Below are 20,082 nucleotides of genomic sequence, written 5' to 3' on the forward strand. Positions count from 1 at the left end.
ACATGTTCATATTTTCTCATTAATTATGCAAATGAGGCCGTAATTTGCATAATTGATATCTATCAACATTTCTCTCCTTCCCAGATACATATGTGACAAGTTTGAAAGTCCTATCATGGAATGCAGTGGATTTATAAATTTTCCTCATTAATTATGCAAATTAGCTGTTGATTTGCATAATAAGTATACCATTATGTAAGTCATCATTCATTCTATCTACATACCAAAAATCATGACGATCCGTCAACACGTTGTAGAGTTATTCTCGTCCAAAGTTCGAAAGGAAACCGGCGCCTGCAGTTCCAAAAAAGCCGCTAGGGGGCCCAAACTCACATCACTAACTCTCTGCCTCAAGGGCTATCTACCACTCAAAAATCATGATCACAGCATGTCCAGAACAGGAGATATCAAAAATTGAGGTTCTGCTGCAGTACCTTAGCAAGCCGCTAGGGGACCCATTATCGAACTTGACCTTTGTTTTCCCAACCCCTACCCAACTACCAAATATTATCGGGATCCATTCAAGACTTCTTGAGTTATGCTGTTAACACACAGACAGACAGACAGACAGACAGACACACAGATTCACAAGCCCAAAACATAACCTTAGCCATTCTGGCAAAGGTAATCAACATGGCCTAATGGCAACATGATGGTATAGTGCTCAAGATAGCAGCGCCTCCTACTGATTTGTATGCTAATTGCAGTGTAGCATAAACGGGTACTTGTGAGCCAACTGACTATTGTAATGGAACCTTGCTTGTTTCCAGTAGTATTTTCAACGCATGATTTTTTTATTAAATAAAATTCAATCCATGATGATGGTACATGCTTTTGCTGGTACTTTGCAGATTATATGATTTATCTGAGCTTTTTGAAATTCAAAAAAATAAATATTCAGGTTCCGAGTGCGCATGTGCAGCGACAGGAATTGTGGGTAGCATGTCAAAGGTAAAGGCCCCTGAGACATAAACAATGCATAAACAATGCATGCCTTGACATTGTTATGCAAAGAGAAAAAAAAAAAACAATGGTGGAGAAAACAACTGGATTACAAGCTAGGGGCCTTCACCTTTGACATATTACCCACAATTCCTCTCACTGCACATGCGTACATGAAACCATGGAACTATAGTCTCCAAGCAGACCCTACGGTGTCTTAGAAATAGTATCAAAGCTGGCAAGGGACTTAGTATAGCGGCACCGGTGCCCGTTCGACTCCCTTTGGCCCACTATATCTCTTTGGCCGGCTATACTCCTTTGCCAGCTTTGATACTATCTCTTTAGGCACCGTAGGGTCTGCTTAGAGACTAACCATGAACGCGCTTATTTGATCATATGGCGTAATATTTTTAAAGTTTCCCACTGCACGAAATACTGTAAAGGTTGCATTTTTTCATAAAACTTACGCTTTACGTATACGTATGTTTCACGTGCGATCAGATGTTGTGCAGTGCATACTTTTAATGAAATGTTATAAAACGTACATATATCTTTGGTTGTCTGATGAAAATGGCTAGTTGGTAAACAAATTCTAAATAACAGGCTTTTGGAATCTCTATTTTTTTTTCAAATCAGTTTTGCACAGTAGAGGTGATCATCACCACCCTATACGACCACTTCCACCCACTGATCAGGAAGTACCTGAAGAGGAAGGAAGTGTTGGTCCTTATTGTGTGCTGTATGTCGTATCTGCTTGGACTCCCCAACATCACACAGGTGAGGCTTTGACGTTGACTTTATTTGGGTCCACATTTAGCTTAAAAGTGTTGGTTGTTAGCTATTCTTCTTGTACTCCGGTCCTCCACATAAAAATACATCAATACACAAATGACAGACATGTCAGAAAGATTACAAAAATAAACACACTAAAAGAACATCAGATACATCATACGTATGTACATTATGAACTGCAAAACTAAGAGAAAATAGAAGTCCATTTAGTAACTGTCCTATCAAATGATGTGCTCCAGTGGTAAGCCATACGATAGAGGAAGCGCTTCCTTTCTGCATTGGTCTTGACAGTACTAGTTTGATGCAGTTTGCTGTTGTTCTAGACTACTGGTGTACCGAAAACGGAAAAAAAATCTGCCCTTTGACGAGTTGATATACAATACAGAGAAAGCAGCGGAAGATGCACTACATTTTGTCTGTCATTTCTTAAGTCCAATTCTAAGATAAGTAATATTATTCCTTAGATATTTATAAGATTTTCTAAGCTTTTCACACGTTATTTTTTTGTTGACCAAACCGCCCAAAAATATCTTTCTTGAATATAAGTTGTCCAACCTGTTTATCTGAAACGTATGAAGTCGTTGAAATGTTGAAAATAGGAAATTCGTTTCCCACTGCGTACCGCAAAAAGTCAAAGTCTTCAGATATGGTCTTTCAATAAAGCTATTAATATTAAAATGCACTATATATTGTGTATGGCGATGAAGGTTAGACCTCCAGGTAATAAAATACGCCAAAAAGTAGTTTGGAAACTGTCAGGCGTTTCAACTAGAATCTACTAGTTTTCGTCAGTTTGTGCACTGCAGGCATGCACGATTTGAGCTTCTCACGAAGACAAAAAGTTTAAAACTTCAAACAAGCAATGACTGTTTTTTTTTACTGAACATTTACTCACCGGGGAATTCATATTAGTGTGAACATCTAGTAAATGTAACACAGTCATGATTAGGCTATTAATTAGACTATTAGACTTGAACTATTGTGTCGTCTTATACTGTTATAGGGAGGGATATACTTCTTCCAGCTGATCGACTTCTACGCCTCCGCCATCTCCCTCATGATCATTGCGTTTTTCGAAGTTGTGGCCATCTCATGGATATACGGTAAAGTATCAAACATGCACAGCATTACATATCCTTCACTGCCGTAAAGGCAACCTGAGCAATATTAGAGCGTTAAAAGTAGAATTGTTCTAGTGGAGGCAATCGGACTGAAATTGATATCTACTGCTCTATATTCCCACGTTTAAATCATTGTTTCATACTTTGAGTGGTTAAAAACAGCGCAGAAACAAGCCGCGCAAGAACTCCCTTTGATATTGTAATCCACAAAAATTAGATTTTACTCCGTCCTAGCGCTACTGCGGCATCGAATACTTGCTCCTTTAATGTTAATATGGAATGGAGTTGCTTTGTCTTATTATGTAGAAAAGTGCTAAAATTGACTTTGATAATTGAAGCTCTACAACCCCGACTCGGGCTGATATTACTTTGCAAACACCAGTTAATTTGGGGTTTCACTTGGAGGCTTCGCACCCGCAAGTCTATTGACCGTCTCTTCCAGGAAATACATTTGTACTAAAAAAAAGCTGTGTATGGAAATGAAGGATATCAGAACTGTTACAAACCATGAAATTCTTTTTGTTTCACACGTCATCTCCTTTGATTTTGGAGGACTTCACTGATTAGATTCCGTTTTTCGATGATAAACTTACTACATTTATTTCTTTATTCTGCAGCTTTTTTTGGGACGATTAAAAAGAATGTCAATTTTTGTTTGTTTTGCAATTTGGGGGGGGGGCATATGTACGCATCGATGACATTGACATAATCAAGTCAGTGTGACATGAGAATTAAAAATGAAAAGTTTCTTGACATTTAATTTTTCATTTTTTTTTTTCAAATAAAGATTAGATTTCCTTTAGTCTTTTTCTTGGAGGTATCTCCGAGTTACGCCTACGTCACATTTCCTAACCGAGGCCAGGCCGAGGTGAGGCAGCTTTAATAAGTGACGGAAAGTATTATAAGAAGAACTTTATTGCGCAACGATCGTACACGGTAAAATGTATTTCGAAAAAAAGAGAAGAAACAAACTTATCATCCTAATTACTAAAACTAGTATCAAATATAGTATATATACAGATTATGAATATAGAATGGAATTGGCATCCTAGAAGAATAAGAGCTAGCCTAAATCGTTGATATTGTATTACAATCGAGTGGGGCTAATTATGAGTTTTGGCATTTTTTCTTATGACAAAGCAGTCTTTTATATATTTACCTTTTTTAGCATTGTGAGACTTGTTACATCTGAATATATAATCAAATCTGTCTGTAGCATTGAGTCTCTTAAAATCTGTTGTAATTGATTCGAGGAATGTGAATAAGTCATCTATAAAAGACACCAAACTACACAAGACGTGTGTATTTTTACGTAAACATTTCTATTTTCCGTTTCCACAAACAGCTCGGTTGGACACCGATTTGTAAATATGACGTTAGCTTTATGATTGTGATCAGGTATTGCGGTCCATTTTCAGGTGCCAACAGGCTTGCCCGGAATGTAGAAGAGATGACCGGTAACAAACCCTGGCTGTACTTTATCGTGTGCTGGTACGGACTGTCACCGATGCTCATTGGTGTAAGTGTTCCAAATACAGTAACTGTAGATGCAGAAATGCTCGCGGTGAGCGCGGTGAGCGCGGTGAACACCACGAACTTAAAACTAAGTGCCGTGTGTACGTGCCATATACAGGCTTATATACGTTACAGATTTGGCCCAATTGAAAATAGGACAATTCACGGGCTGTTTGGGGGCACTTTTGGGCGTGACCACGTGGGACACATTGCGGCTACTGGGGTATTAGGGCCCGGTCGGACACCGGGTTGAATTTAATAACATTCTAGTCGTTGTATACTGCGTTCACAATTTGAAATTGGTGTTAGAAATTTCCACCAGATTTCTTTATACCTGTAAATGATTGAATTATTAGTCCAAAGATTGTATTGATTATATTGTTTTTTTTTCTGAATCAATTATTTTTTCTGTCTTACTTTTCAAATTGGCAAGTATTGAAAATGTTGGCCTATCTTGTCTTATTTCGACACCATGCTACACATATTCTGTTTTGCTATATATTCTTTGTCTTTGGGACTCGAATGTGCAGAAAACAACATAGGCTAGGGTAATTAATCTATTATCTCTTATTATCTTCTTTAATTTTTATTTTATTTTAGGGTATCATGATCTTTGGGTTCATTCAGTACACCCCCGTAAGATATGGCAGCTACTACTACCCGGGCTGGGGACAAGGTATCGGTTGGTTCATTGCATCCCTTTCAATCATCTGTCTACCAATCGGAGCCGTCCATGCACTGATGAAGGAGAAGGGAGGGTTTGTGCAGGTAGGAAAAGAAGACGTGTGTCCGTTTTCTTAACTTTTGACCGGTCCTGAAAAAACAGTAGACTGGCTGTTGGACTATTTCTGTTGGACATATTTCTAATGTTGCATTTCTTAAAATCTTAATATGGCCATCTTTAAACTATGTGCAGTAACATTTCTACACTATTAATGGAAATACAGTGCCTTTTTTGTGCTCTACAAGAACATAATGTGAATTCATTTTACGTTCAAAACCCTTTGAAAAAAAGCCGTACCAAGCTTATGGAAAATATATGTTCTAAAATGTTCTCCATTGTATTTCTTATACGTTAAAAATTGTCTGCAATATCATTGAGATGCTCTCTGTGTTAAAGAGTCTAGAAAGTTGTTACTGAGATTTTGCATTTCAATTTCAGCGCCTAAGGAACGCCCTCAAGTCTAAGACTCCCGACCGTGGATCGCTCACGTTTGAAGAGGAGCCCGACCCAAAGAAAGATCCGAACCTGACTCTCCTACCGTCATATGATAAAATCTCAGGTTTCCCTTCAGTTGCGCCCCACTCCATGGTACAAGAAAGTACACTTTGAGTTCGTAAATAGTTTCATCAGGTTGGTAGATTACTACATACAGTAAGTTTCGTCAAAATTGTACTCACTTCCAACGTTTTGATGTCTATCAGACACCATCATCAGGGTTAGAATTACTGGGTCTTTTTCCTCCTGTTACTTATAGCCGATGTAGCAACAGACAAACACGTGGGATAAAAGAGGCTGCCTGAATCAGAAAGTCATTAACAGAGACGAGGGGGGATACAAGCTGAGCCATGTTTGGGACGGCATTCTTGCTGCTGTAGCGCCGCCTACATCGGCTACAAGTAGCAGCAAGAAACAGACCCAGTCGTTCTAACCCTGATGATGGTGTCTTATAGACATCTAAATGTTGGAAGTGAGTACAATTCTGGTTGTATTTTTATATTTCAGCCATACATAGTATGGTGAAATATATTGTATTCGTAATGTTTCTTTCTTTCTTTCTTCTTTCTCCTGTCAAATCTTCAAAGTGATTCATCTCCGTCGTTCCTGGACCGAATGACCTGAAATTTGGCACAGGGGTAGAATGGGCCAATACCTTGATGCTTTTTTCTCAGTTTTTTCATATCTGCCTCTAAAATGATTTTATTGAGATTTTTTTGGTCAATTTTAGACCAAAACTGTATATTTTGGCCCCTGTACCCTGGTATTACAACCAAATGAGCTGAAATTTGACAGAGATGTGCCCCCATATAAATTCGATAACACTTTTGGTGTACAGTACAGCAAAATGCTTATTTTTGCGATTTTTTTTACCAATTTTTGACCAAAAAAGGACACTTTTGGCTCCTGTACCTTGGTATTGCAACCGAATGAGCTGAAATTTGACACAGATGTGCCTTGATAATACCTTCATATAAATTCAATAACACTTTTGGTGTACAGTGCAACAAAAGGCTTATTTTTTGCGATTTTTGGCCAATTTTTGACCAAAAAAGGACACTTTTGGCTCCTGTACCCTGGTATTACAATTAAATGACCTGAAATTTGGTATAGATAGGCATTAGATACTTGGTAACAAGATTCAAGTCAAATTTTTGACATAAACAACTTTAAAATGATTAATTTTGGCACTTTTCTGAGGGGAAATTTGTTTTCTTTTGGCCTCCTGACGTGACCTTCCGTGACCCCGCACAGAGCCACACCTGTGCGCGTCAGCCGGAGAGTTGATTGAATCAAAGACCTAGCCAATCAGCGAAGAGGAGGCCAAAGGCTAATTAATATTCATAAGCGGGGCCTCATGATCCCGTATATAGCAGTGTTCCCGCCAGGGGGGAGCGAAGCCCGCCTAAGGCTCTCGCATTTTACACTATTCAGAAGGCTTTATATTGTATCAGTTCTTAGGGGCATATCTATGATAATCGCAGCAGTCACTTAACTTCTCTTCAGGAGTTTAGCGTATCACTTTTTCCGGTCAAACCGTCAAAGGCAACTAAAAACAAACTTTAACGTTACTGAGTTCAACAGTACTTATAACTTGTTATCCGAAGTTGAAACGCTAGCGATGGTATTTTCGCTGCGCTGTTAGCTCCGTGCGACTGTTGTTGACGGTCTTATAACGGTATATTTTGCACCCCTGTACCCTGGTATGAGTAACATTTGGTATAGATAGTCATAAGATAGTTGGTAAAATGATCCAAGTAAAATTTGTGGCTTAAAGTACTGTAAAAGGCTTAATTACAGCACTTTTTTTTAGGGGAAATTGGTTTTCTTTCGTTCTCCATGCCATGATCTTTCGGACGTTCACCCCACAGAGCCGACATCTGCACCTGCGTCTAGCCGGCAGGAAGAGTTAATTCAATTAATGGTTCAGCCAATCAGCGAAGAGGAAAGCGAAGGCTAATTAATATTCATAAGCGGGACCACACAATACGTTAACTTGAAGACTCAGGCCGTACAGACTTCTCGCCAGGATTTTTTCAAAGCGTCGGACAGGAGTCCGGGGGCCGCCGAATGTCCCTGGCGGGGTCCAGGGGCAGGGCCACTGTGGGGGGGGGGGGGGGGCTGGCAGGGGGGGACCCAGGTGGGCGAAGCCCCCCCGGAAGCTCTTGCATTTTAGACTATTGAGAAGGCTTCTTTTATCAGTTTTTTTAGGGCCATATCTACGATAATCGTAGCAGTCACTTACTTCTCTTCAGCAGTTTGACTTTAAAATATTTCGGGTCAAAGCTTCAAAGACAACTAAAACCTCATAAACAACAAACTTTACTTAGCTCAACAGTATACAAAAATATTGTACGGGTTGCCATCCTTAGTTGAAGCGCTTATTTATAGCGCTAGTATCTTCGATGCGCCGTTAGCCGCCGTGCGACTTTTGTTGACGGTCTGATATCCCTACGTCGCCGCCTGCTGATATTCCCACGAACATTTTTCAAGAAAAATACCCAGCAAAAAACGCTGTTCTGCGTCAAATTCTATTCTATAAAACATGTGGGACTCAGTGTTACAGTCTAAATATTTTGTAGAAGCACCGCTGTAGGAAAGAAGGTCCAAGCAATGTAAAACATCACGTAGCATGAAGTTCGCTGTCAACTGGCACACAGCACATGGCTGTTTGAAACTCTAAGTCTAATCAACAGCCGTGTTTGATTGATAGCCGGCGGTCCTTTGATGAAGTCGGCGAAAGGTGCGTTAGTTAGAAAATCTGCGTTTAGTTTTGATACGTAATTATAAGTTAGACAGTGGCGAGAATGATTATTTTCTCATCAATATTTCTCTTCAGAATTATTTGAACTTAATTGTACATCTAAACAATTGGCTTACCTGTGCAATGTTTATATGATTAATGATCATGTGTAACGTATGGCTCCTAGTCAATAGATCAGCATTTTCTCTATAGTGACCACCTGTCTATGGTGGCCACATTTCCTAGTGCTGTTGTTGTTTGACATAAACTTTGAACATTTAAATTGTAAGTAACTTTAAACTGCCAGAGTTTCAGCCCAATAAAACACTCTCAGCGCCAGCCTCGAGGGTATGAACAGACTGACCAGACAGACGAAAATAAATCCTCGAACAAGGTTCAATCGTATCTTCCGGGTCTGGCAGGAAGTTGTTAAACTAAAATAATAATAGGCTCGATGGCTGATTGCATACAAAGTAAAACAGTTTAACAGTTTTACAGCTTGAAGAAAACAAACGCTCCTACAGTACCTGCACCTGCTTGATAATTATTAAATCGTATGCCCTACTTGAATAAAAAAAAGTTCACTGCAATAATGAATGTACCCACATCACAAGGAGCTTATACTTTTTTAAACTTACACCTAGTTATCGTACTGAAAATTGTTAATGACATTACATGAAGTCATTCAACAATTTTCAGTCATGATGAAAATTTTCCGAATGGAAGGTGTGATTATTGTCATTTTCTGAAAAATAGAAGCAAGCTCTGTTTTTACCTGGAATCAATTCACAATACCAGTCCACTTTGGGGGATAATGTACTGTTAAGAGGATGTTCCATTTTTGCGCAGGGGTGATTTGGAACAGTCCAATGTTGCGTGGGAAGGGGTATGGCTGAAATATGCTGTATTTGCTCTTAAGCAAATGTCGGCCTTTCTAGTTTAAAGAAGGTTACTATATGTACATGTACACTTTGATTTATTTGCAGGCATGTAGCGGTCGCTTGTTGTATACCGTATTTTATGGAATAAAGTACACACTTTTTAAACTTAAAAAAAAGGTGCTGCAAGTTCCGTAAATAATTTCATCAGGTTTTCATCTTTAATTCTTCTGTAAACGTTTCGACGACCATCTGTCGCCTTCATTATATAGTACAAAATGAAATGAATACTATCGGTGCTATATGATGTACATAATTATTAACATTACTATTATAATAATTACATAAGATCTATATATATGTTCATTGGGGGCATCTTCAGTAGACAGTTTATTGATATACCATGCATTGTTGTATCAAACTGAGTAACAGTTGATGATGATTTCCACTAGTCATATAAAAGTTCATATATCAATAGCACATGTAAGATAATTACACTTCATTGTATTGATACATAGACTATGTATTGCACGCCATTTAATTGCAACCATATGGTTTTAGATGCATGGTTTAACTAAATAACCTCCTTGGTTTAACCAAATCTAGGAAACATCATGTAAGTTATTGTATTATACAAGTTAAATCACTTACTTAACAGCAAAAAAAGTATACTGTTATAAGGAGATAATACTATCTATATTCACAGTAACTGAGTGAATATTTTCTAGAATGGTTTCATTTTAATCCTGGTTTAAAACATTTATTTGAGTAAGAATCTACAATGATTACTGGTACCAATAATCTATGATTGAAGAAAAAAACTTATCCTTTCTTTTAGCCAGTCTCAATAAGCTGTGGATGTTTAATAATGTCATACAATGGCCATGATAAATGTAACATTTGATATGTGTTAATTCTGTACCAGGTGATAAGTTAAACTTAATTTATCACATGGACTTCTACTGTTATCACATGGCTTTCCTTAGAAGCATTTGAAGTTAAACTCACTCTGTTCAAAAATTGAATACAGGATTTGGACTTTGGAATCACTGTTTAACAGTTACAATTTTTTGTTTCAGGACACATTTTGTATTAAAATTTGGGTAAATAAGATAAAATCACTATTGGTCCTAGCCATCCCGTGGGTCGGATTGTTCTCTGACCATGGGCCATCGGTCGGTACCTCGGGTAATATAGAATGTACACCGTGTTGTATTCTATATCTATCATAATACTTAATCTGGGGCGATGACACCTTTCTTCAATATGATGTTTCCATACAGTGCAGTTTCGCTGAAAAAAAGTTAGGGACAAATGTTAGAAGCTTTTAATTCATTACTAACTTTAAATTCTGTGGCATTCGCTATATCATAAAGGCAAAAATGATTGAATAACAAATTCTTATGTACAATACTGTTGTCAATGTAGCAGACTGAGAACTGACTGACTAGAATGCTTTTAAGCATTCTAGTCAGTCATATAACTGTAATACTGTTATTCTCTGTTAATATAACTGTTATACTCTGTTAACATTTTGAGCTATAAATACATGAAACTTTTGAGGGTGTAGCTTTTGAAGGGCGAACATGATATGAAATAGAATCAGGGCTTTAGCCAGCTCGAATTTTTTTCCTGTCAGCCAACTGCAATCGTTGTGAAAACCGCAAAAATTAATTTTCCCTATGACACTACAAAGTAGTAAATGTTGCCATTGAGACCTTGAAAAACCGGTTTTGATGAGATTATCGTTTTCAAAAGAGCGCCGACACACATTGGCAACAATCAAAACTGTAATAGCAAAACAAACAGTGTGTGGCTTTCACCGCCGTGGACGGCGTCCCCAAGCCGCCCGTGGCTTCCACCAAGGATTTTTGTCCTTCAAGGTTGACGGATTGGTTTTAAAATTTTTCCGTCAGACGCATCAAATTTCCGTCAATTGACGGAAAAACGGACGCTGGCTAGAGCCCTGAATAGAATGAATGGAAACATAAGAAAACTGTACTGTGGAATTATTACATTGTGTTGTGTGTGTGTGTGTGTATGTGTGTTAGTGCATGCATGCATGTGTTGTGTGTTTGTGTGTGTGTGTATATGTGTGTATGTGTTTGTCTATGTATGTGTTAGAGTTTGTGAATATGCATCTGTGTGTCATCATCATCATCATGGGATACCCCCATATAACCCCGCAAGGGGCAAAGTAGGGGGGGAGCTGAGGTCCCGGGTTAGGGCGGGCAGCCCTCCTGCCTGGCGCGGAAGCTCTCAACTGTGGGAGCACTTACTACCGCGCCAGGCAGGGAATTCCACTCCGGAATTGTTCTAGGAAAATATGTCTGAGTACTTGTATGTGTCTGTTCTTGCAAAGATTGGTTTGTACTTATGTTGATGGCTGCCTCGGGTTCGCCCTTGGGTCGGAATCAGTAGGTTCTGTGTGTCTATGTTAATCTTGTTGTTAACTAACTTATAAAAGAAGGTGAGGCGGGCGTTCCTCCTCCTTTTGGAGAGAGGACGCCACTGCAGGTCATTGAGCATTTGTGTCACGCTGCTAGTCTGCCGGTAGTCATTTAGGGTCACTCGGGCTGCCCTGCGCTGGACGGCCTCCACCGCCTGTATCCCTTTGTTGGTGTACGGGTCCCAGACGGTGGCACTATATTCCAAGTGGGGCCGTACCAGCGCTTTGTAACAAGTGGCCTTGACCCTGGATGGACAATGGGTCAAGTTGCGCCGAATGACACCTAGGACCTTACCAGCTTTGCTAGTGGCGTGGTTGATATGGGTGTCCCACCGCAAATCGTCGGACAGTTGTACTCCAAGATAGGGGTGGGACTTAACACCGGTGAGGGCTTCTCCACAGAGGGAGTACTGTGTTAAGATAGGGTGCTTCTTACGGGTGTGTACATCAGTTTGTATATATGTGTGTGTATTTGTGTGCCAATGTCCACACTGCAGTTTTTACATATTCTGCAAGAGGGTGCAATTTCCATATATTTCCAAGATAAAATCTGCTGTCTCTGATTGCCCTGTTTATCTAGACATATGGAATTATCTTCATTGCACAAAATATGTGCAATTCTAATAAAGAAACGTTTAGACATGAATATGTTAAGTCTCACCCTGTGGCCACCACTGCAAACGCTTTCTTGGCTCTCTCATAGAAGGCAAACCGCTCAACTTGCTCCAATGGGGTCTAAACATTAAGAAAATATAAATTTTCAGTTTCACCAAAAAAAGTGGCATGCAAAGTTGAAAGCTTGGTGATAACCTGGTTAACACATTGATTGGCAAGTAATTCAAACAAATTAAATGTGGAATGCGAGAAATTTAACAAAATTGAAGAATACATAATTAGAACAGGGCTGTTCTAGGATGGTAATTTGATTGTCGGGACAGACAAAAATTTCCCTTCATCTCATCTCCAAAATCTGATCTTTAGGACATGAAATTTATGAAAATGTGGTTTCACGAGCTTAGAATAACAGATTATACAAGGAAAATCAACACCATTGTTCCAAAAGAATGAGAGGGACAGAAAAAAAGTACAGCTAGAGACAACCTTGAATTGAAAAAAAAAAGAATTGCTATCCATTAGCTCAATCTAGTGTTTGATACTACTAGTAGGTACAAAATGTAGTGCCAAAATATAATTGGTTGCATGACACATGGATTTCAAACCAATACTGTAAATGCATGTTAAGTTTGCTGCAATTTAAGTCCACGGTAACGGGAAAAAAGGACTTTTCACGGTGGTTTTAAGTTCACGGTAGCACCATGCACTGAAGTTTCTTTCTGCTATGGAAAAATGTTCGCAGCGGTTTTTATTATAGCAGTGAATTGGCAACAAGAAAACCGCAAACATTTAACCAAAACTAAAATTTCTGCATTTACAGTACTTACAGTACTGCCTGCCTCCTTCAGTAGTCCTCTGTATGTGTCCCATACAGGTGTTTTCAGTCCCTTCTCCTTGTCTCCTGGTACAAGGTCCATCACAGCTGCCTACAGCAACATGTCATAGGTCAGGGATTTCATAAATTATGCAGATGAGGACATGTCAAGTATGTTGTGAATTATGCAAATGAGTAAGCATAAGCATGGACATTGAGTATTTGACTCCAGGACCGGTTTATGTTTACCGGATTTAGCAAAATAAAGTAAATTTAGATCAGTTTTTAAATCAAGATGCCAGCTGCATGTTAATTAAGGGAAAAGATATAAACCTGGAAGTTCTGCTGCAATACCAAGGAAATCCAATAGGAGGTCGACCTTGGCATTTGACTGTCCACAACACCTAGTGGGTCTGCCTAAACACCAGAAACGACCACAAACAACTACAAAAGACAACAAACGACTCTAATATGCAGTGTATAAGGGGCAACAACCTTATGTAGGCTCTGGAGACATTGTTTATACATTTATGAATTAAAAACACGCAGCAAATCCTACGTATTCACCAATTAATTTGAGTTAGTCCGGTTTCAAGATTAAAGCAATTCTTAGCCACCATGTTGCAATTGAATCGTGCTTGCTCGCATTTGAGGCTGAAAAGCACTTAGCATACAAGTTTTATAAGTTGACAATGATAGAATTACAGTATGCTATAATCTATGAACCAATAGCTTCCATAGTTTTATTGCCCTGTCGTCTATGGAGCCGAGGAAGGTATCGAGAACTTCCCCATGCAGACTCCTAGCACGGGCGATCCAACATGGCGGCCGAGAATCGCTTCAGATCTTGAAACTAGCAACTAACTCAAAATAACTCGTGAATACGTAGGAGTTGTTACGTTTTTTAAATTCATAAATGTATGAACATTGTCTCCAGAGCATCACATAAGGTCCCTGCCCCATATACACTGCATATTGTGGTCGTTTGTGGTTGTTTGTGGTGGTTCTTTCAGGTTACCATCAAACACAAATATTATAATGCACACACAGTGACTGTCACACACACACACACACACACACACACACACACACACATATACACAAACAGAAATGCATCCCCAAACTCCATTGTTTACCTCTTTTTTTTTTTTCTTACACATCTACTTTGCCCAAAAAAGATAATGATTACTTCTTGTACAAAGAAACAATACTACTCACTGGTGATTCCACATATGTATCCAGTGGTAGGAGTTCCAGAACTGCCTTCAACAGGGCAGGAATACAGTGTCCTTATTTGTGTCAAGGAAAAGGCATAACATTATCATTGCAGTTCAATAGCCTAGTGGTAAATAGTTGAGGATCAACAGGCTGTGGGTTTGATTCCTAGCACTTCTGGCTTAAGACATACTTGAGTATTGTCCATGCAAAAGGCACGACTTCCATCACTCTGTCCAAGTGTATAGCCGACTAGAAGACTTTAAGATCTTTTATGATAACACCCATACAATCAAAGACGTCAGCATTCAGTCACACGTACATTCACAGACTGGTGACTATCTGGAATGGGTTGGCTGCTGACTTGCGTTGTCTTGGTGAGTTAGTAGCACAATAGCCTGACGTAATGCCATCTAAACGACAACTTTTGAGGGCTACATTCAACAGATTTGGTACCAACTACTGTATTGACCATGCCTGTAGTCTCCAAGCAGACCCTACGGTGCCTTAGAAATAGTATCAAAGCTGGCCCGTTTGACTCCCTTAGCCGGCTATCTCCCTATGACCGGCTACTCTCACCTCTCAAATAAACGTACCGGTACGTTTATTTTTTTCCGCCTCAAAATCCACCCGGTACGTCCTTATTTTAGACGGTACGTTTATTTTTTTTTCAAATTGGGGCTTTCTTTACTAACCAGGGACCCCAAAAATATTGAAAGTTTGGTATTTTCTGCCCATATTTCCACTGTATTTTTGCTTAATATTCACTATTTTTCGGACGAGGTATCGCGGATTTCCCTGCCGCTAGCGGTATGAGTCTATGACCCAAACATAACTAGGGATGCGTACCGGTACGCAGGACCAGTTCTGGACTTGCAAAAACGTTTCGGTTCAGGTCCAAAAATACCGGAACACAAGTGATTCGACACTGGACTCTTAAAAAAATATATCCTTTTCGTTTTAGACCATCTTTAACCTTCCAAAAATCTTGAAAATTACAACATTATGTTGCGCTGAACAAAGACGACAACATCGAGGTCACATGCTACACACACAGTCGCTTACTTCCGTGAATTCTCTATCAAAACACAGAAATTAACCACCAACCAAACAAATTAAAAAGTTACCCATACTTTTCCACTATTTTTCACCCGTAGTCAACTTGTTTTAATGTTCCAGCAACGAAAAAATCATTCCAAAACAAAGCTTTGCCAGCTTTGATACTATTTCTAAGGCACCGTAGGGTCTGCTTGGAGACTACATATATATACCTGCACCTGGACCACTTGCTGTGGCTGCAGCTCTTGCCTAGCATTAAGACCACGCTAGTTAGCGCCATGATTTTGCCTAACGGTTAAATATTTTGCTAATGTATATTGCTGTTATTGTATATATCATTGTATTGTATATTATGTTGCGCTATGGAGGGCAGCCTTTAAAGGACCTGGTGCATTTTTGCACCTGTTTTGTCCTCCTTTTCACTATGTCGAAAACCCAAATAAAGAAATACAGTCAAACCTGCCCAAGACGACCACCCGGGGGACCGGACAAAAACGGTCGATTTGGACAGGTGGTCGCTGAGAAGAGTATCGACTCAAAACATGCCCTATGCAAAGTATAACGGTTTCCGTTGTGTTTAATGGCAAATAGTAAGCAGACTGCATGCACGCAAAGAAGCGAGGTATTTAATGTCAAATACAACACGCACACTGTAAATTGTAAATTTAACCCAAGCTTTTATACGATACAGTATAATATTTGTACACTAACGTTTTAGACAGTAAGGGAACTTTGATGCTGTCAGTTACCATACAAGCCTTTGTGCGTCGCTGTGTTCTTGATCGCCGTATCTGAAATAACTACGGTGCACCTTTCGAATTCTATGCCCGGTACGTCCCAATAGCGTACCTACCCAAGGGTGAATTTATAGTACAGTTGGACAAAAAGACTCACACAGATCTTTCTTTAAAAGGTATGAGCTACACAGATCTTTCTTAGAAATTTCCTCCCATATTACAGTAGACTGCCCCATTGACCCACCCATTGACCGCCGCAATCTTTATTCTAAACATAACATCGTAATGGCAGTCAGAATCCGACGCAAACTGGTCGATTTCGGCACAAAATCGCGCTAGTTATCATCAAAAATCGATGAAAACCTCAATTTTGAAAATGATGCGGTCGTTAAGGGGCCCAATTTGGGCAGGTCGCGGTCGCGTTGGCCAGGTGGTCGTTGAGAAAAGGTCGCTTAATGCTTACGTCAATGGGAAAAAAAATCGGGACCGAGAAAAAGCGGTCGAAATGGCCAGGTGGTCGCTGAGAAGAGGTGGTCGCTCGGGCAGGTTTGACTGTACCTGACTTTGGTAAAGGTGGAATCTCACTGTACTTGGGGCACCAGTGGGGTACTGCAGGGTTCGTTGACTGTGGCACTGTTGTGTTATTTTTGCCGATATCTTATAATTTACATAATACTTAATATGTAAAAATATGACTTAGAACTAATAGAAGACAACAAAATGCACAAAACATAATCAAATTTTTCTCTATCTCTGAAATTGGTGGAGGAATCTGTCAAACTGTGCAGTGCTGCACCAGTGCCACAAGTGCAGTGAGATACCGCTGGGAGGTAAAAAGTATCAGAAAAAGAGGATTGGGACTGTCTTCCAGTACCTTGCCCTAGACACAGTGGATGACAACTCACTGCCGCTACAGCATCAAAAAGGCTTCAAGACCTTAACATTTTTAGTATTGATCAGGAAAGAAAATATTGAAAACATTTCAAGAACATATTAGGACCATATTTCATGACAGACAGCTAACCAAGTTAACGCACAATATTTGTGATATCAAATTTTGATATATTGAAAGTGACAGTGTGATTTACAAAAAATCATGCAGTGCATGCTGTATAGTCATGTACATATGATTATGTGTTGGATTATTTTCAGCTCTGCTTCTCAGTTGATACTATATCAAGACATGTTTTTTGCACTAAAGCTTTGTCTTGAATCATGGTGAATGCAAAACATTGCAACACATGTAACTATGACATCATACAATAATGAGCATCATTGTAATTATGTCACTGTGATGCAGTGGTTGGCAAAAGGCAGGTGTTGTGCAAAAAATGTATTTACAACAACAGCAATTGCTTGTATTGGTATTGTATGTTGAAAAAGATTTGCCATACCATCTGCTCTCACTTCGATTGGTCCACTGCTACAGATGGAGCTGGTTGGGAAATTTGCATCAGCAAAAACTGTGAGGGAAGAGGAGGGGGAAAATGTACAAAGATACGTCATTTAACCAATGAGGGCCTGCATGGAGGTATCTGTGCAATGCTTAACGATTAAATATAGGAGGCCAAGCTATGTTTAACCCTGGGAGGCCTGGTAACACTTAAAGGTATGCTACGTAATTATCTTTGTGACCTCTCAAGTTAGACCCTCTTGGCTGTAAGCAACAACTTCCAGGCCCAGTAGGCACCCTAGGGGGTGGGCTAATGAGTTTATCACACTCCAGCTGGCTACAGGGGAAGATCTTCTAAACTAGACAGACAACATTTTCGCAAAAATTCAGAATGTTTTCCTTGTATACTATACTATAGTGTCTTGTCAACTATTCGCACACAATACCACAGTAGAAGCCAGTTAATTGCACAAGAGAATAACGCATACTTCTGTTTAACTGCACGGAATCCCCAAATCCCAAGCTCAGGTGCGGTGAAGTTCAGCTTATTAAACTTTGCATTATTGCTCCAGCCGGATAATTGCACAAATCTGGCAAATAGGCAGTGCAATTAAGCGGCTTCTACTGAACTGTTATACATAGTACAAACTACAATGCTATTAAAACTTTCTCACAACACAAAAGCTTAATATGGATCAAAATTTCAATGACCACTACTGTCGCCTTCTTCAGGATCAATACTGATCAATATTCACTTCAGAATTTAAACTTGTGAGAGTTACAGACACAATTGATCTAATATTCACACAAATTGATCTTACAATTACATTACGGATACGTCGCATCACTGATTGATAATGAATGCCAGAAAATTTATAATGCCCACCATTTCAGCTCCATGTTGTCTGGTCAAAAGTACCCTGATTTATTTAATCATATGGCAATCCCATATGGTCTAGTGGTTAGGATTTGGCGCTCTCACCGCCAAGGCCCGGGTTCGATTCCCGGTGTGGGAACCAATGAAACAACCAGAGGGGCGAGTAGAACAGAAAGAAATAACATCCCGACTCCCGGGATTCGAACCCGCGCCGAACCCGGGCAGCCGGATCACAAATCACGACTGCTATCGCTGTCGCCACAAAAGCACTAGTGCCCTTGAGCAAGGACGATAGGCATGAGTACTTAAACACCACTAGAAATAGTCCTGTTCCTTTTAGACTTTATCTAACGTTATGTATAGCCCAGCAATTCAGTGTGGATGTGTTGAAAGACTTCTGACAACAGTAAACTAGGAGACTGATATCTTACACAGATTTGAATATTTTAATAACAAATTGTTGTGTAAGGTGACAAACTAATCGAACTTCCAGTGTCTTTTAATTCATAAATTGCCTTTTAAAGCTCTTTGTTTCAACTAGCCCAATATCCATGAAATTTTTCAAACAACACTCATCATGAAAGGAAGGTGTCATTTTTTGAGTGCTCTCGACAGAAATCACAGAACCCAGGTCCAACGTTCATACAAGCATCTAGGTCAAAGGTCACTCTACTTCCCAAACATAAATCCGACGATTTCACGTAAGCGTTATACGAATTCTGAGCAAGCAAATGAGGTGTTACTTGGCAAAACAAATCTCTGTGTTGTATTAGATATCGCAGACGTACCTATTTCGTCGCCATGGCCCATACGGGCGAGCACGAACAACAATTCTGGGGACAGGATACGAGGAATGCCTTTTAGGACCACCATCTTGAAAATTACCCACGATGCATCAGTAACGTGAGAACTCCGTTAAGCGAACTTGACCTTGGATTTTTTTCCGCTCATACAATAAAACTAGTCAAGATATAAAACCGTACCAAGTTTCAGAGCTGAAATCCAAATGGTTCCTGAGATATGGCCAACTTTGCACTTCGACGCCTAGCACAGGTGTCGGCCCCGTACAAGGGCTATCTGAGGGGCCGTTAATTGGTCTCATTATCTCAACAAATCTAATATTCTGGTTGACTTTTTCTTCTAAAAAGAGCTTGCCAGACCTTATTCTAACGTTTTGAGTGATTGGGGGTGGGGGTTAGTCTTTTTTTCGGCGGAAAAGGGGGGGGGGGTAGAGCGGGTATTGGCTTAAGCATAGGGCGCGGTCTTGGCGGCCATTGCCATGGTAACGGCGGGTCTGACGGTAACAAAAATGTTATAGTTCAAGTCAGTCGACGTCAGTACCTAACCTAACCTGTCGATTCATTCTGACCAACCAGACTGAGATATACACACAAGATATGCAGGGTTTGGCCAATCAAAAGGAGCGAAACATATGCCAGAGCATAGCTAGGAAAGCACGTCACCGGAACGTACTGCGCCTGCGCAAACCCTGATAGTTTGGGGCTTGGTTTGGTCAACGTTGCATTAAAATCCCGCTTGTTGCACAGTATATGTTAGAGACATGGTTTCGTGTAAAACGTACACGGAGTTTTACCCTTATATACGCACGTACTTTCTTAAATGCGGCCCTTTAGTAAACCGGGGTTTAGCATGTCTATACTTTTCGCGAGCGCACTGTGTCAGGCATGATCTAGGAGACCCTATACCTGACTT

The 20,082-nt window shown here is 39.8% G+C and overlaps 2 protein-coding genes and 1 non-coding gene across 3 annotated transcripts in view; 2 read left to right on the top strand and 1 right to left on the bottom strand.

Annotated features, from left to right (window-relative positions):
• LOC118413768 (sodium- and chloride-dependent GABA transporter ine-like) overlaps positions 1-6,081 on the top strand; it is a 13,735-nt gene extending 7,654 nt beyond the window's left edge. The window contains exons 9-13 of the mRNA XM_035817300.1: positions 1,579-1,719; positions 2,738-2,837; positions 4,274-4,374; positions 4,971-5,138; positions 5,533-6,081. Coding sequence (XP_035673193.1) covers positions 1,579-1,719; positions 2,738-2,837; positions 4,274-4,374; positions 4,971-5,138; positions 5,533-5,703 — 681 coding nt within the window. The 3' untranslated portion in view covers positions 5,704-6,081. The remainder of the gene's footprint in view (positions 1-1,578; positions 1,720-2,737; positions 2,838-4,273; positions 4,375-4,970; positions 5,139-5,532) is intronic.
• A 3,195-nt stretch (positions 6,082-9,276) lies between these two features.
• Positions 9,277-19,263, bottom strand: LOC118414849 (fucose mutarotase-like). The gene is made up of 6 exons (XM_035819114.1): positions 19,158-19,263; positions 17,494-17,562; positions 14,307-14,377; positions 13,102-13,200; positions 12,321-12,394; positions 9,277-10,503 (listed from the first exon to the last, which is right to left on the bottom strand). The coding sequence occupies exons 1-6, from the start codon at positions 19,240-19,242 to the stop codon at positions 10,446-10,448; spliced, it is 456 nt and encodes a 151-aa protein (XP_035675007.1). The 5' UTR covers positions 19,243-19,263; the 3' UTR covers positions 9,277-10,445.
• Trnae-cuc lies at positions 18,437-18,508 on the top strand. The gene has a single exon. It is a non-coding gene; the product is annotated as a tRNA-Glu (tRNA).
• Positions 19,264-20,082: the final 819 nt, after the last annotated feature.

Source organism: Branchiostoma floridae, chromosome 4, assembly GCF_000003815.2.
Source record: "Branchiostoma floridae strain S238N-H82 chromosome 4, Bfl_VNyyK, whole genome shotgun sequence".
Classification (NCBI taxonomy): Eukaryota; Metazoa; Chordata; class Leptocardii; order Amphioxiformes; family Branchiostomatidae; genus Branchiostoma; species Branchiostoma floridae.

Excerpts from the sequence above, each read along its gene's own strand:
- LOC118414849 (XM_035819114.1), bottom strand. The coding sequence starts at position 19,242 with ATGGTGGTCCTAAAAGGCATTCCTCGTATCCTGTCCCCAGAATTGTTG. Across the intron at positions 12,395-13,101 it reads TGAAGGAGGCAGGCAGTACT|ACCCCATTGGAGCAAGTTGA; the intron begins GTAAGTACTGTA and ends CTTAATGTTTAG. Across the intron at positions 10,504-12,320 it reads TTTGCAGTGGTGGCCACAGG|CGAAACTGCACTGTATGGAA; the intron begins GTGAGACTTAAC and ends ACTTTTTTTCAG.